The 17,048-nt window shown below is 51.2% G+C and overlaps 2 protein-coding genes and 1 long non-coding RNA gene across 3 annotated transcripts in view; 2 read left to right on the plus strand and 1 right to left on the minus strand.

Annotated features, from left to right (window-relative positions):
- Positions 1–553: 553 nt before the first annotated feature.
- On the plus strand, positions 554–4,580 carry NAIF1 (nuclear apoptosis inducing factor 1). Its single transcript, XM_063174576.1, has 3 exons — positions 554–1,236; positions 2,064–2,513; positions 3,058–4,580. Exons 1-3 carry the CDS (start codon positions 726–728, stop codon positions 3,075–3,077), a joined length of 981 nt encoding a protein of 326 aa, XP_063030646.1. The 5' UTR covers positions 554–725; the 3' UTR covers positions 3,078–4,580.
- A 763-nt stretch (positions 4,581–5,343) lies between these two features.
- Positions 5,344–8,937, minus strand: LOC134428196 (uncharacterized). Its single transcript, XR_010030338.1, has 3 exons — positions 8,835–8,937; positions 8,587–8,736; positions 5,344–5,459 (listed from the first exon to the last, which is right to left on the minus strand). It is a non-coding gene; the product is annotated as an uncharacterized LOC134428196 (long non-coding RNA).
- Positions 8,938–11,006: 2,069 nt separating this feature from the next.
- EEIG1 (estrogen-induced osteoclastogenesis regulator 1) overlaps positions 11,007–17,048 on the plus strand; it is a 36,811-nt gene continuing 30,769 nt past the window's right edge. The window contains exons 1-2 of the mRNA XM_063174843.1: positions 11,007–11,077; positions 12,524–13,154. Of these exons, the coding sequence (XP_063030913.1) occupies positions 13,009–13,154 (146 nt within the window). The 5' untranslated portion in view covers positions 11,007–11,077; positions 12,524–13,008. The remainder of the gene's footprint in view (positions 11,078–12,523; positions 13,155–17,048) is intronic.

Raw genomic sequence — 17,048 nt, forward strand, 5'->3', positions numbered from 1 at the left:
GGGGGACGCCCCCGCCTGCACCAATCGGGAGGAAGCGCCGCGGTGTTTCGGAGTGCGGTGCAGGGGGCGGTGGAGGCGCGCGGGACAAGCCGCGATTGGCTGAGCCGCCTGGGGGGGCGGTGATAAGGAGAGCTCCTCCAATCAGAGCGGGAGCCGGCAGGCAGTTTGAGATTGACGGACGTCGCGAGCATCCGGTAGGTCGGAAAGGAGTGCGCGCTCTGAAATGATGGACAGGAGAAGCACCCAATGGGATTACAGCAAGGAAATCCAGGGGTGGGCCCAACCCCTCAGCGGCCCCACGCAGGCCCAGTGCCCTGAGACCAGCGGCGGGGCGGGGCCGCCTGTTGTCTGCCTGATGGACAGGGCTGTTAACCAATAATAATGCGATATTCCAGGCGGGAGGCGGGCAAGTCATTTGACGGGCAGGCGTGCGAGCCAATCAAGCGTGGCAGGAAGAGGGGCCGATTCTGGAAGCCATTACGCCAGTGCCGCAGGGCGGGGGCCGTTGTGCGGGGCTGCCGGGCGAGCGCCGTACGCAATTTGCGTATCGTTGGCGGTGCCAAAGGGGGAGCGGGGGGGACCGACCCCTCGGGGCCCTGAGGGGCCTCGGGGCCCCCCTGTTGTCCCCGGCCCCGGGGGTGGGGGGGCCCTGCCGCCCCTCGGCCCTGCCCAGCGTCCCCCAGGCCCCCCAGGTGTGACCCCGTGCCCCGTCCCCGCTGCCCCCCATGGCCATGGCGTCGCCGCCGGCGCCCCCGGCCAAGAAGCGGAAGATGAACTTCTCGGAGCGGGAGGTGGAGATCATCGTGGAGGAGCTGGAGCGGGGAAAGCACCTCCTCGTCAACCACTTCAACGCGGGCGTGCCGCTGGCCGCCAAGGCCGCCGCCTGGCACGACATCCTGCGCCGCGTCAACGCCGTCGCCACCTGCCACCGCGAGCTGCCCGAGGTCAAGAAGAAGTGGTCCGACCTCAAGACCGAGGTGCGGCGCAAAGTGGCCCAAGTGCGGGCTGCCATGGAAGGGGGAGGCGACAGCCAGAACGGCGGCGGCAACGGGCCCGAGGGCGAGGAGCCGGCGGGCGCCGCGGCCGCCCCGGTGATCCTCACCCCCATGCAGCAGCGCATCTGCAACCTGCTGGGAGAGGCCACCATCATCAGCCTGCCGAGCGGCGAGTGCGGCGCGGGTGACGGGAGCGACATCCCCATCACCGCGTCGGCCACCACGGTCACCCTGACCCAGAGTGAGTGCTGCGCCCGCCCCAACGCTCTGGGCTGGACTGGAGGGTCACACAGAGCCCCTGGCACCCCCCTGCGAAGGGACCCCGAGCCTTGTGTGGGGACAGAACCACAGAATGGTTTCTGTTGGAAAGGACCTTAAAGAGCACCCGGTTCCAACCCCCTGCCATGGGCAGAGACACCTTCTACTAGAACAGGTTGATGCATCCTGGCCTGGCCTTGAACATTTCCAGGGACAGGCTGCCCACAAGTTCTTTGGGCAGAGAGAAACCCCGACAAAAAGAAATCCCCACCTCTCTGTAATGAAATGCTCCTCCCCGTCTGCCCTTGTGGTGTAGGGGAGTGGCCGCAAGAAAGCAGGTACTGAAAGTCAGCTTCGACAGCTGAACTCAGCCTTAAAGGGCAGGGGAATCAAGGATCCTTTGCACCTTGGGAGATTCTTCAGTCCCTCTCTGGGGAAAAACATCTTCAGGGATGATTTTCCAGTGTGCGGTGCCCCAAAGAGCAGCTATGCTACTGACAGGGGCCATTCGGGGTCTTTGCTGTTATATCAGTCAGTCAATGCTGCTTGGAAAGATTGTTCTAAACTGGAGATTGAGAAATGATATTGTCTAGACAGATAAGGCATTCCCTATTCCTTTGGATTGTGCAGCCCAGAAGGAAGCTCGACTGAGGGTGGAGTAGACTTAAATAGGTCATTTTGTGCATTGCTGGCCATTGTATGTTATCTCACTGAGCAGGCCGTATTCCTGTGATATTCACTGAATAGTCCTGCAGATAAAAATCCTGTATCCCAGCTACCCCTGACTCCCTTTCTGCCCTTTGTTCTCAGTTCCTGCAGAGACAGCCTACCACAGCCTGGAGGACGGCGTCGTGGAGTACTGCACCACAGAGGCCCCCGCCACGGTGACGGCCGAGGCGCCCCTGGAGATGATGGCCCACCAGCACGAGGTGTCTGCCAAGCCCCAGGAGCTGAAAAGCCGCATTGCCCTCAACTCAGCCAAGCTCCTGCAGGAGCAGCGAGTGACCAACCTGCACGTGAAGGAGATTGCCCAGCACCTGGAGCAGCAGAACGATTTGCTGCAGATGATTCGCCGCTCGCAGGAGGTGCAGGCGTGCGCCCAGGAGCGGCAGGCGCAGGCCATGGAGGGCACGCAGGCGGCTCTGAGCGCCCTCATCCAGGTCCTCCGCCCCATGATTAAGGACTTCCGTCGATTTTTGCAGAGCAATACACCCAGCCCGTCGGTCACCACTGAGCCTGGCCAGACAGGGCAGCAAGATGGTATGATCCAGTGGAAGAAACAGTGATGGGAGGGGAGCTTTAGATTGATTGAATTAGGAAAAATTTCCTCCCTCAAAGGGTTGACAAGCCCTGGCACAGGCTGCCCGGGCAGTGGTGGAGTCACCACTACTGGAGAGATTTAAAAGATGTGTAGATATGGCACTTGGGGACATGGGTTAGTGGTGGATGTGGCTGTGCTGGGGAAATGGTTGAAAAGTCTTTCCCAACCTAAACAATTCTGTGATTCTATGGGACATCTGCCATGCTAAACACCTACCTACGCTGGCAGAGGACACTTGGGAGCATGGGGTGCTGCCTCTTCTCAGTATGAATGGCTCCCTTGGAGTTTGGCTGAGTCTAAACAGGTTTCTCTGCCAATCTTGTGCTAATCTGCCCTTTCAGACTCTCATACAGAGCCATAGCAGGATGTGGAATAAACCAGCAACTTAACATGGATTGCTTTAGTTCCTCAAACAATAGATTTATTTCTGTTTGATCTGTCCTAATTATGACACCTCTCTTTTCTCTTTCTCTCGATCTATAGGATTTAAAACTGACTTCTAACGTGGAGAGTTCTGTCAGGACATCAGTGCTGCAGCTGCCAAGGTACAGTGATGGTGAACCCACAGTGCACACAGTGAATGCATTTCTGCCTCTTGCTGCAAGCATTTACTGGAAACGTGGTACTGGATGTGGTAGAACCTTCCCTCTGCACTGAGAGCCCTGGATCCTGCTCCTGCAGCCTCACATCCTGCCCATGCAGACCAGCACCCAGCCTCTGTGCATTCTCACTCCCCTGAGGATCCCAGTGGGATTGAAACAGTGCATTCACCTCGTGTTTCATCTGTGTGCTGTCATGAAATTTCTCTATCAGCTTGGGAGATATGCTGAAAGTTTCATGTCTTGGGTTAGCAGAAGCTCTCCTGGGATGCATCTTGGCACAATGTCTTTATTTGTCACAGCCACCCAAGGGCCTGGATGAGTTTCCCTGGGGTGGATGGAACGGTGAGACTCCATCTCTGCTTCATCTGCATTGTTTGTCACCTCCAGAATACCTTGATCCATCAAAGAGGACCTGGACTAAGGTCCTGGACTAAGCTGCAGCCACACAGGAATTCCCAGTGTTGAGGAGTTTGTCAGCCACTGATTTGAGTGAATTTTGGGGCATTACTTGGTTCTGCTGCTGGTGGTGTTTGTTTTGTACTGTTTGGGAGCTGGAAGCCAGTGCAGCCATTCCGTGTTTGTCTGCTGGCTGGCCTCATCCTGACAAACAGAGCTGAGCTTCTCCTCACTATCCTATATCGTTATACAGGGTGAAACAACATCACAGCCACTTCTGAGGCAGTCTGTGGATCTTGGTCCTTGATGAGAAAGCCTCATTGCACAGGATGGTCAACATGATTCTCACAGACTTGCAGTAACTTCATAAACTTTTAGACTAAAGGTCCACTGGTACCTGCATGGAAGAAAACTTAGGGAAAGAAAACAAGGAAGTGGAAGTCTTCTCCTTCTGCCTTGCAAAGTGGCTTACATTTTACAGGCTTGTTGCTTGCCAGGTTATTACTTTTGAAACGGAACTTTTCCAGAGCTGGTATTTACTTGCTGTTAAGTCTCCTTTAGGGCTGAGGAGGGAGTGAATTTGCACAATCAAATGAAACCTTTACACAGCCTTTAATGGGGAGATGCTGATGGGGGACCCCTGTTAGAGCAGTAGGTGACAAGGTCACTGCTGCAGTCCCTGGCCTTTACTCATCTCCTCCTTTCTACACATCTGATGGGGGAGAAAAGGACACCACAGTGAGAAGGGTTTGGTCCCTGAAGACTCCCAAGCCCTTGGGACTGACACCTCCAAGCTGAGTCAGGGTGGATCCTGCCTTTGTCTGGCATCTCACCACATGAGTAGCACTTGCCTGACTCTTCCTCTTAGACTTTGTGGAATCAAATCAATTGCTGAACTGAAATTTATTTTTAGAGTGAGAACTATGTCATATGTGTTGGTTTACCTCATTTGTGTAATGATCTCTCCTTTACAAATATGAATTTTAATAAAAAATACATTTTGGTAAACAGGCTGTTTCAGTTCATTGGTGTGTGCAGAAGTGAAAATGAGCTCATGACAGCAACTTTGCAACACAGAATCCTCACTGTGAAGGGACCAAGGAGAGCTGTGAACAATCACAAGTCACAGGAGCTTTTCCTCTTGTTTGTGAATCTTGTGGCCTTGTATTTACATAATTACAGTCTTTTTCAAACCATAGCTTTTCCAGGCTTACCTTGGAGCATGAGTTATTTCACAGTGTCTGATGGAATACTGAAATACAGTAATACAGTAATCTCCCAGCTGCTCAGAAGAATCCACAATAGCCTAAAATAATGGTAGAAATACCAGCCTTTGGCTTTAAATTGCAGTGTGCATTTTTTCAGTGACTAAGCACTTCAGCTGTGTTGCTTTTCTAGAGGACTAAACGTGTTGCCATTGAAACCACACATTTTTCCTGTCTCTTCAGGATAAATGCAGAGCTGAGTCAAGCCAGCAGCATCCAAGCATGTGTTCTGTGTAACAGATTTTTTTCTCATTAAAAAGATGTGGCAACATTTTAAATACAGGGTGAACTGTGCAATGAGGGGCTTGGTTGTTGCTCATGAAGCAGTCACCAAACTTGGGGGGGACAGAGAAAAGTGTCCCTTAATGTTAAAACCAGGATGAATAGGTGAACAGGACACTGAGAGGGCAAACAAGAACACAGGACATTCAACTGAACAACCAGCTGATGCCCAAGCAGAACAAAAGCTAAGGAGGAATATTTATAGATGTTTATTTGTTCTCCTCTTGTGTTCTTTTTTGTACCTAGAGATTTGTATTCAACATCCAGACTGGGAAGGAGCCACGCAGAGCTGTTCTGCCACAGGGTGCCTTGGACATGGGGCTGAGCAGCATCTTCGTGCCTGCTGGGGAAGGGGAAGTTTAGCAGGGGACTCAATGGTGAGAAGAAAATATTTTTCCAAGCCACCGCTGCTCCCTCCGGAGCAAAGCTGCAGCGCGGCTTTCCAGGAGGTGGCACTGCGCGCCGGGATCCCGAGCTGTGGCACTGCACTGTCCCGGGAGCCACCCCTGTCCTCCAGACCTTGTGGCGATCCTGCTTGCACCCTCCACTGGCAAAATTGTCAGGGCTGAGAGCCTGGAGAGGAGGAAATTCAAAGGGCAGAGCGCAGCAATGAGATATCCCTGGAAAAGTCATGATGCTCGGGGACTCGGAGCAGGTCCCTCTGCTTCCCAAAGACACGGCACAGGACACTGGGCTGTCTGCCTTTGGGATGAGCTCACTGCAGAACCGAATGGGCAAACACAGGATTTAAAAAAACACATCAAGTCCTTCATTATAAGCAAAGGGACAGGTTTTAAGGTTTTTTAAACAAGTTTTAAGGGGTTTTTTATGTTTTTTTTTTTACGTGTCAGTTTCCCACCACTGCCATCACCGCATCACAGTTCTGGGAGCAGATCCCCTCCAAGGGACAGAATGATTTGCCCCACACACTCACTCAAATAACCTCTACTTCCTCCAGCAGGATTTTAAAGTTTTCCAGCCTGTTTTGGCAAAGCATCCTTCTGGGGATGGTTTGTGGGTTTTTCCCTGTTTTCACACAACAGGTTGTTGCCAGCAAGTATTGTCAGCAGAAGGGTGATCAGGTCAGTGTGAAAATTGACATATTTAATATTCTCAGTCTCGCTTGAAAGCACCTGGTAAGAAGCTTCGTGAGACGGAGGAGCTCAGCTTCCAGCCCATGTTTGAGTGGGGGAATGAAGTCAGTATCACCTGCAAACGGGTCCCAGATGTGCAGGTGATTAACCTGAGGCAGAATCCCAGCACCAGCAGGGACAGTTTCTTTCCTCTGTCACCTGGGATCCCAAATTAGAGGTTGCTGTGTCACAGAAAACCACAGACCTTCTGTTGTTTCTGATGTATTTGGGGTAACAGCAGCATTAGCAGGCAGTGGGGCAGACCAGGCCACAACCAGCAAGTCTCTTGTCCAGCACAACACTGAAGGAATGGAAGCTGGGCTACAGACACAGGATAAGGCTTGATAAACACAACAAGCCTTGAGGCAAAGCAGCTTCCAAGTCTGCAGATTTTGGAAGGGGCAAACAAGATCCAGTTCCACCCACAGACCTCACAGAACGAAGCAGAGAGTTCTGCTGCACATTCCCAGGACACACTGAAGCAGACATGGAAACCAAAAAGCCAGGCAGCTGGATTTTCAGGTCTAACCACATTTTTGAGGAAAGGAATCCACTGACTCCAGATTCCTGGGCTCCTTTTTTCACCAACAGGATTCCCAGTGCTGGCAGGCCAGAAACCCACCGTGCAGGTGTGTCCTCTGCACATCCAACAGGAAACCCAGCCTGGCACAGAAAGTGAAACAGTTCCTGGCCTTTATGATGATGAGTTCAGTCAAATATGGAACAAGTGAAAAACACAAGCAGGTCAAAGTGCAGCTCACAGCCTGTTATTAAACTGAGAAGATGCAAGTTTGGAATAACTCCACACCATGGGATAATCCTGTGCAATGGTACCCACTCCCCTGACAGGGGAACTGGCAGCAGGCACTGCTGTGGTGTCTGCACCCCCTGCCCATTTTGGGAGCTCCCCAGCCTGGACCTGCCCCAGTTTTGGGGAAGGCACCCACCCACTGCAGCTCCCACCCACAGCTCCAAGAATGCATTTACAGCTTAAACTGACTGTGATAATCTCTTTTTTTTTTTTTTTTTTTGGATGATGAGGCTGAAAGCTCATTAAGGCCATTACAGCAGAGGCGACAGGTGTAACAGAGAACCATTACTGTGTTTATGCTCTTACAGCAACGTGTGTAATTTAGTTTTAAAACTTTAATCATCTGGCTGCCAGGACAAATGAATTAGCGTGATGATGCTTTCCAGAGGAAGATGCTGATGATGTATTTTGCAGGGCTTGTGCATCTGGGATTCCCTTGGGATAAGAGATAGGATTTGAAGGCTTACCAAATGCATTACAGGATCTACCTCACTTCACCTCACTGGGTTTTGTCCCTCCTGCATTTATCTCACCTTGTTTCTCCACTACTGCTTTATCTCTGTCCTCAGAGAAGAGAGGAGGCAAGACAAGGTGTGTCTGATGGTGCTCACCCTCAGAGCACAGCACTCCCAGCCCTGGCCAGCTGGGCACACCTCTCCAGGAGAGCAGAGGTGAGGCCCACACTTAACTGCACAGCACAGACTGATAAAAATATCCCAGACTGATAAGACAGTGCCCTGAGCCAGCAAAAGTTGAGGAAGTGGTGGCAGCACTGGGGAGCGGCCTCAGGAAAGGCTTGGGGCAGGAAGAGCACAGGGCAGGGATGTGCCTGGGGCTCCTGGAGCAGAGGTGAGGTGGGCACAGCCAGAGGGAAATCCATGGGATGTGAGACTGGGATCAGCAGAACCAAAGCACCTTGGTCACACACACATGGCCCCGTGGATTGCACCTGGAGCAGAAAACAACACAAAGCCAGAGGGATGGTGGAAGGATGAAGATACCCTACACCCACATTCCCTCTGTGGGAGGCTCAGACCAACCCATCCCCTCTGTGAACAGGAGCTCTGTCCCTTTAAACAATGCGAATTTCTCCAGAAACAATTATGCAGCATAAACACAGCAAAAGCAACAGGGTGAATTTTGAACTAATAAAGATTTAATCTCTCAGTCATGAGACTGGGTTTGTTAGGAAAATACACACATCCCTGAGACTGCAGCTCTGGTTGCTACACTACACACTGCTCAGCAGCTCGCTGGGCATGCTTCCAAACCCATTTATTTTTAACATCAGTCACATTATTCAATTAATTATAAAAACACTGAGGTTTTCAAGAGATGTTTCTGATAAAACTGCAAAGTAAATATGCGTGAGAACAGCAAGGATTAAAGTGTCTGTAAACTTTAGCATTTGAGGCTGTTGCTACAAACAAGAGAAGCCCTCGAGAAGGTTATTTACCAGAGTGAATCATAGCAGATAGCAGAGTCTCCTCCCACACCACACACAGGGATCGTTTGTCCTTTACCTAGGGATGGGAGCAGAGCATCCACACGTCTGTCAGCATGTGCTGGGGCAGGAGAGGTGTGAGAACTGGGCTGGATTCTTCAGATGCCTCTGGCATTTCAGCAGCACAGCTTGTAAATATCAAATATTTAGCAGGCTCTTTCCTAATAGGCTGGAAACAGAAAAAAAAAAAAAAAAAAAGAAATACCAGCAGTGCCTCAAAGCCTTGAAAACACCAGATAGGAACTGATGGAAGGATTCAAGGCTCACCTGTAAGAGCAGCCTGTAAGCCCTGCTGTTTCCTGGTAACTCTGGTATGTGCTGTGATGGTTTCACTGTACCAATACAAAATGTTTTCCCAGTCCAAAGTCTGTGTAAGCATAACCCGGTAAGCAAAAATCACAATGCATTTGACTTGATCCAATTTTTCACTTTTATCCAAGGACATTTCTGTGTACTTTTCCTAGCAGACTCTTTCTTTTTTCTTTTTTTTTTTTTTTCCCAAGGTTCACATTGTGGTGGAACTATTTGATAGCTCTGATATTGTCTGCATAGATGGCAGATTACAGGCAAGGAGTCTGGGCATCAAAGCCTGGCAGAGAGCAAGGACTCCCAGGCTTTCATCCAAGCTTTGCATATCAGCCTTGGGAACAGTCCCTCCCACATGAGCCTCGACTTCTCAGCCACAGAGGCTCTTGGGCAAACACCTAAATTTTAAATCTAGGCAAATCACATTGATGATTGCAGCCTCCTTCAGGACAAGGAGAGACATTTTGTTCTGCTTGCCCTTAAAGGATGGAATCCAGCCTAACCAGGGATCCCAGCCACAGCACTGGATGCAGCAGCAGCAGCACATAATGACAGGGAGCCATTTTGATGAAGGGATGTGCCCAGCTTGCCACACCTCACTTGGGGAGGGTGAGATTCCAGCTCTGGGCCCTGCCTGGTGCTGCTCCCCAGGGCTCTGTGGTACCTGGGGCTCCCTCCAGCTCACAGCCAGCCCAGCACTGCTGGCCTGAGCCACAGCCACGCCGTGGTGCCCTGAGGGGACAGCACGGCCACAGCGCTGGGTGGCCTGAGGAGCCGAGTGCCCGCAGCCCGTGGGACACGCTGAGGAGAGGGATGTCACCTGGAGCTGCTCGGGCACGGGGACCAGCCAGGGAAGAGCTCCTGGCTGTCAGGAGAACGCAGAGACAACGTCAGTCACCAAAGCACAGAATGGGTCCACAGTGGGTGATCTGGGCCCATCTTCCTGCTCAAGCAGGGTTGTCACAGACATATTTTATGAAAAATCCTTTTGCCAAGATCTTTTCTCCTGAGAAGCTGGGAAGCTTCAGCTTCTCCATGTTTTGCTGCTTTGGAATGGGATTTGGAGAATTCTTTACCCAGCGTGTGAAATTGTTTTTACTTCATGAACAATGACAGCCACCTGTGTCAAGGCTGTGAGCAGTCACAAGATTTTATTACCATTCCTTTCAAGCCTTCTGACGAAATCCTTTCTTCTATTCTTTTAGTATATAACTTTCTTTTAATGTAATATATATCATAAAATAATAAATCAGCCTTCTGAAACATAGAGTCAAAATTCTCATCTCTTCCACTTCAGGACCATGTCCAGACATTTCTGGAATATCTCCAGTGAGGGAGACTCCACAACCTCACTGAGCCAGTGAGAAATCACTGCATAGAAAAGAAATTCTTCCTTATGTTCAGGTAAAACTTCCTGGGCATCACTTTCTGCCTATTGCCTGTTTTCCTTGTGGTTGGCACCACTAAGCTGAGCCAAGCTTCATCCTCTGGGCACTCCACTTTAGGTAATTATACACATTAATGAGGTCCCCTCTCAGTTATCTCTTATCGAGGCTAAACAGGCCCACCTCCCTCAGCCTTTCCTCATAGCAGAGATGCTCCAATTCCCCGTCATCCTCACTGCCCTCCGCTGGACCCACTCCCAGGAGCTCCTTATGTCTCATACCAGAGGTGACTCTGCCATCATCTCGGCCGAGGCAGGAATACCCCAACCGCAGGTTTGTGCCAGCAGAGGGACTCCAAAACATCGTGTGGGGCGGGAAGCCCAGCGCCCCAACTCCCGCTGAGGGGACACCGAGGACCCCGCTTCCCGCCCACCCCCTCAGGCAGGGGGCGGGGCTTGCCCAAACCGGCAGCTCTCTCCTCCAATCCTCGCGCTCTTTTCCCCGCCCCGTGCCAGAACAACCAATCACTGCCTCGCAGCGCTCAGCCCGCCTCCTTGCTGCTGTCCAATCGGGCGGCGCCGCTCGCGTTTTCTCGTCTCGGGGGAGGGCGGGTGTTACGTGCCGTCGGTATTCCCGAAGCGCGGCGGCGCCGCTCTCGCCGCGCGTTCCCCGCGCACCGCCTGCGCTGTCGGCGTAGCGGCCGCAGTTGGCGTAGCGCGGGCAGAGGCGGCCGTGTCGGGGAGCGGCGGCCGCCGTGCGAGGAGCGGGCTGGAGGAGCGGGCAGGGCCGGGCGGGCACCGGGCCGGGACCGCGCCGCAGGTCAGTGGAGGGCGCTGGGAAGCGGGCTGCGACCTTCCGTAAGGCAGCTGGTGATGGGGGGCCGGGAGAGGGGTGAGATCGGGCTGCAGCTCCGTGCACGGACTGGGAGGGTGCTGAGCCCGGACTGCGGCTCGGTGCTCGGGCTGTGGGACCGGAGCGGGGCTGCAGCCCGGGTATGGCTCGGTGCTTGGCCCCTGGGGCCGGGCTGCGGGGTAGTCGGGGGTTCGGAGGATCGAGAGGTGGGCTAAGATCTGGGCACAGCTCGGTACCCGGCTCAGAGAGCTGGGACCGGGGCACGGCTCAGTGCCCGGCTCAGAGAGCTGGGACCTGGGCACAGCTCAGTGCCCGGCTCAGGCAGAGCGCTTGGACCTGGGCACGGCTCAGTGCCCGGCTCAGACAGAGAGCTTGGACCTGGGCACAGCTCAGTGCCCGGCTCAGACAGAGAGCTTGGACCTGGGCACGGCTCAGTGCCCGGCTGGTACCGGAGCACAGCTCAGTGCCCGGCTTGGACAGAAAACTGGGACCGGGGCATAGCTCAGTGCCCGGCTTGGACAGGGAGCTGGCCCCTGAATACCATTCAGTGCGTGCCCCCGGAGTGCCAGGGGACAGGCTGTGACCTCACAGTAGCCAGAGCTGAGACCTGGCAGCAGCTTGGCACAGGCACTGCTCGTGGTGTGGAGCATTGACCGGTCTCCCCTCTCTGCTCCGAGGTGCCCGGGCCCTGGCAGAGCCACCGGGCGGGAGAGGGTCTTTAACCACCCACCTACCCAGCCACGCAGGCAGCTCCCAGAGCCAGTGAGGATTGTTTGCTGCCCGGTGTTCATAACCTTGTCCCTTTGAGATGTTAATCAGCTCCTGCCTCCCTGGTTTAGGTGTTTTGTAAATGTGTAACGAAATCGCTGTCTGCAGCCCCAGATCTGAGCTGTGCAGAGCCGGTGAAGGCAGCATTCCCGGTGGGCCTGGCCATTGCACAGCCAGATGACCTGATTCGGTTGTTATGCTGTGTAATCTGGAGCAGCCTGCTTGTTTTCTTCCTCCCTCTCTGCTGCTTTCTCCATTTATAAGATACAGGTGTTAACACTTAGGGCTGGTTGGAAATGCAGGGAAGAAACATATTTTGCATTTCTTGAGACGGCTTTTCCTTCCTCTTGTTAGTCTGCACATTAGAATGATCTTGTGCTGTAAACTGCTTCTAAATATGATGACTGAAAATAGAGCAAATTTTTATTAGCTGCTTTGCAAAACAGAAATTACAAGGGGGATGACAACAGTGAAGCTTGCCCTAGGCAAAAAGGGGAAAGAGGATGTTGGGGCTGGGCTAATTGGGGCCATACCTCTTCAGACTGGAATGAGTCTGGACTGAATATTACCTATCCAAACAGGTTTTAGAGCAGGAGGAGGAGTCCGAGACTGGCTGGAACTAATTTACTCATTTCCCTCCCAAAGGCTGACCCAAAGACCTGTATCAAAGAGTTGCACAAGAGATAGAGACTGGAAGCTCTTTGAATGTGCTGCCCGAAGACTTAAGGCCTCTCCTGGGACTTGAGATGACTTCTCGCAAGAGATGCTTTCAGGAGGGGCTGTGCTGAAGACAGAGCACTGCAGCCTCTAACTGGGACAGCTCCTGCTGGTCTGGAGCTGAGACCCATCTTCCCTCCCTCCCTTTTCCCTTGGAGATGTTGCAGAGATTTAATCTGACCTCTCCCTGCTCACCCGAAGCCTGCCGTGGCAATGATCCCACAGCCAGATCCGACCACCAAAGAGAAGAGAATCGTGAGTTTGAGGCTGGGCCCTCGTTGTAACTGAACTGGAATTCACCCCTGCTTGTGCTCCCACAACGACTGCCCTTCCTCTGCTCGTCTGTTTGTGCTGTGAGCCACTTCTCCCTGATCTTGTTTGGAATTCCTGAGCTCTCCACGCTGAATTTGCCCATGGCTTTCTTGATGAAGAAGAAGAAATTCAAGTTTCAGACAAGTTTTACTCTGGAAGAGCTGACTGCTGTCCCCTTTGTCAATGGGGTTCTGTTCTGCAAGATCAGGCTGCTAGATGGAGGAGACTTTGCTAGTTTATCTAGCAGGTAAGACCCTGTCTGCAGGCTTGCTGCCTGGCTGTGCTTCTTTCCCTGGTTATTCTTCCCTTGAGTGGTTTAGCATATGGCAACCACTTGCTTACCCCTTGATGGGATTTTAATAGTTCTGTTGTAGGGCCCCACATGCCCTATCATTCTCCAGAGCAGGGGAAGTGCATAGCTGAGAGCTCTGAACCTGGGTGGTGTTGGCTGATTCGAGCTGGATTGAATTTTTCAGAGATGAGGGGAGGGAGTGGGAGGTCACTCCTCTGAAAGGGGATTTAATCCTCTCTTCTCTCTCCCCCTCCTCCTTGCCCAAGTTCTCACACACAGTTTCAAACCCTGTTCTGTGTTGCCTTCATGCCTTACTTGAAACTCAGCTCTGTAGGAAACTATGTCTAAGCAAATCAACCCTTCCCAACTTTGCTCTCCCCTTTGATACTGAATTTCTCCCTTTGGTAAGGGTGGAAGTAGTTTGTTTTGCATTGTAAATTGCTGTGCAAGGGAAAACTGCTGCCTGCAGTCAGAGTTGTCAGTGTTAAAGACCCAGTTTATCTCCTTGAACTGATGCCATTGCATTTCCCACTTCAGAGCAGCAGCGTTTTCTCTGTCGTGTCGGAATCCTTCTGCTACACACATTATAAGGTTCCTCTATTGGCATTTCTCTGCCTCCTTCAGGCAGGTCTGTCCCCACTCTTGTTACTAATTGCTAATAAAAACTTGCTTTGTTTCCAACTATGCACACAGATTATCACGAACAGTATGCAAACACAAATTCCATAACAGCCCAGACTTGCTTTCTGCTTCAAAATATGAAGGAAGCCTTCAGTGGCTTTCAAAACTTGTTTTTTTACTTTCCTGAGTGACTGCTCAGTTTTAAAGGCACAGGATTAGTTTGTGCTAGCTGTTAACTGCTTTATCCCAGGACTAAAGCCTGGTTGGGTCTGGTTTTCCTCTTTGTATGGGAGCAAAGCACTACATTTCTCATTTCAGGAGAGAAGATTTTATTGGGCAAGCATGAAACATTTCTGTCTTGCAAACAGAAGTGTTAGAGCAATGCTCAAAGCTTGGGTTTTGTTTTTCCAGAGGCACAATGCAACCTCATCTGAAGCCCATAGAAGCTGAGGGTGTGGAACACCTCCAGAAATGGACTTTGAGTTAATTTCTCTTTTGAAGAAAATCTATCAAAAGAGCTTTTCCTTAGTGTTCTCCCCTGGGGCTAGATCCTTGGGTTTGGTGGAAGCAGTTTATCTAAGGAATTCAAACAGTATGTGAACTTGGGAAGAAATTAACCCTTCCACTTCCTGCAGTAAGTGACACTGGAGGGTGTCTCAGGAAAAGCTGTGCAGGGAAATGTCCATCTCCCTCTCCTTGTTCCTGAAAGCAGCTCCTGGGAGCCATCCCTGGGCTGTGCTGGTGCTGCCAGCCGTGTGGGTTGCTTGCTGAGCTGGCTGGGGTTCAGCAGTTCGCTCAGCCTTGCAGATGTGTGCCAGCAGCAAAATCAACCGTAATTCAAAACCAAACACACACATAGCTCTGAAACGAGCAAAGGCAAGGAGGGCTGGGGGGTTTCCCGCCTTCCCAACCTGTCTGTGCTCTAACTGAAAGCACATGGAAACCTGTTCCTGCTTGAAAAGTTATGGGTCTCAGTGGTATTGAGTCATTTGACCTTTTCCAAATATTTTTCCCTGTTGCAGTTAGAGAAACTTCAGGGAGGATGAATTTCCAGAAGAGTTACTGTGTGGAGAGGCTCCCAGGTCATGCCTTGGCTTTGCTCTGTGCTCCTCTCTTCATTTCTGTCACCTTTTTGATACTCACTGGCAAAGGTTAAAATAAAGGAGATACCGTATACATGTTTTGTTAGAAACCTGTAAGTTGTTTAGAATCTATGATTGTTTCTCTGAAATCAACCACTTCCAAAACTCATTGGATTTGAGGCTGTAATGTCTGGCAGGTAATCTCTTGTGAGCTGCTTGTTCCAAAATCTGGTGTTTGCTCTGCAATCGATTTGGGCTTCTGTGATCTGGGCTCTTTGGAGGTCTGTGGCTGTGATGGAGCTGTAGCTCTTCATGACCATGAGTTTTCAGAGAACTGATCTCAATAATGTGTCCCATGTCGCCTGGAGTCTGTAAACTGAGGCTAGAAGTAGGTATAGGAACTCTTCACAGGAAACATTAAATCAGTTTTTGTAGTTGTCTGTGGAAAGAGGAGTGTTGTACAGGAACCTCCAGAGACAGATTTTTCAGGTTATTTACAATAAGCTTACCTGACACCTCATGCATGTCTGTGGCAGGAGGTGGGAATATGAAATTCCCAAAGAATTCCAGGTGACACTGGGATCATTCTGGCCTGGGGACAAGGCAGAAGGAGCAGCCTGCACTGCTGGCACCCATCAGCCTGTCCTGGCCCCAAGTCCAGCTCAGCCTGGTGCTCTGGCTCTGGTGGGACGCACACTGGGCTGGGACGCCCTTCCCAGACTGCTCACCCTCCTGCCTGGAGGGGAACCATTTAGTTAAGACTAAATGCTCTTGGGAATTTAAGGATGTCTGGAAAAGGTTCAGGTCCTGTCAGCACATTCAGCTTTGGGGATCTGCCTCTCCTGGGTTTTCTGGTTTGTTTGGATTTTTTTTAAATTGTTATTTTCTTGCAGGCAGGTACTCTTATTTCCAGTGTTCCTGTGCTCAGGCCTTGCATTAAACTATAGTATTTTAATGACTAAAGCTTCAGCTGTAAATCTTTTGGTTTGTCCTTTCCCTTTGTGAAGTTTCCTTAGGCTGTTCTGGGGCCTCTGAGGGATAAAACTCACAGGTTTCACTTTACAGTGCCCTGTGTTAAACCCACAGACACAATAGACACTTTTATCACCTTGCAGTTGGATTACAGAAGCTGGGCATCTGAAAAGGCATCTGAGCCAGGTGTAGGCCAGGCAGATGCTGTATTTCCCAATATATTGAGAAGTACCAATATATTCCTTGAATATTTTTAATCCAGATACTTAAATAGCACAACCACCGTTGTGAATTCAGTTGCCTCCCAAGTATGTTTAAAAATAGCAGGCACAGAGAAGTAGGGATGTATTCATGGCAACCGTTTTTGTGGAGCAGGTGGGCGGCTGCATTTTGTACCAGTCTGAAGCTTCCTGGGGGGGAAGTGGTGCAGCTTTGTTCCTAGAGAGATGAGACAATAAATTCATCAGGCAGTATCCCATCCATGGATCAGCACAGGCAGGAGCCTGGGTGTCCAAAGGAGTGCCTAAAGCTACAGGCTGATGTAGTAAGTTCATGTACATCTTTGGATATCCCAGAAGAGGAAGACTCAATTAAATTCCCCCTCTGTGCTTGCAGATCGTGTTGAGTGACAGCCAGATGCTCTTTGCTTGGTGCTGAGTGATTTCTGGCTCTGTGTTGGCAGCCAGCGTTGCTGGCACACAGTGTGAAGGAAGTGGAAAGCCAGGTGTTATCCACAGACTCCTGACACCTCATCCTACATTGTTCTGTTAGCCTGCCAGCAGTTCCACTCTGGTATTTCTGGATTTGAAGGAAGGGATAGTACTCTGAAAGCCCCTGTCTGACTCTAGAGGCAAGACTGTTTTGCATGAGTTGAGCAGCTTCGAGGGCATTTCCCACCTTCCTCATTGTCTTCTGAAGGCACCTTACACTGTATTTTTTTGAGACCATGCTTTTCCAAGCATCTGCAGCATTTCAGCTTGGTTCTCTGATCCTGGCACTCATTGCAGCAGTTTGAAACAATGGATGTAGCTTGTGTCCTGTAGCCCTGCCCTGTTTGCATGTGGGCTGGGTCTGGGAAGACCTGACCCTGTTGGGGTGGTCTGACCTCCAAGTGTGTCAGTGCTGAGCCTGAACCCACAGTGTTCTTAGCCTTGCAGTTTTTAATTGAGTCACT

The sequence above is a fragment of the Melospiza melodia genome, chromosome 22, assembly GCF_035770615.1.
Source record: "Melospiza melodia melodia isolate bMelMel2 chromosome 22, bMelMel2.pri, whole genome shotgun sequence".
Classification (NCBI taxonomy): Eukaryota; Metazoa; Chordata; class Aves; order Passeriformes; family Passerellidae; genus Melospiza; species Melospiza melodia.

What these genes read in the sequence shown, in the direction of transcription:
- NAIF1 (XM_063174576.1), top strand. Translation starts at nt 726, where the DNA reads ATGGCCATGGCGTCGCCGCCGGCGCCCCCGGCCAAGAAGCGGAAGATG. An exon ending in CACGGTCACCCTGACCCAGA is followed by an intron (nt 1,237 to 2,063) that starts GTGAGTGCTGCG and finishes CTTTGTTCTCAG; the next exon opens with TTCCTGCAGAGACAGCCTAC. An exon ending in CCAGACAGGGCAGCAAGATG is followed by an intron (nt 2,514 to 3,057) that starts GTATGATCCAGT and finishes CTCGATCTATAG; the next exon opens with GATTTAAAACTGACTTCTAA.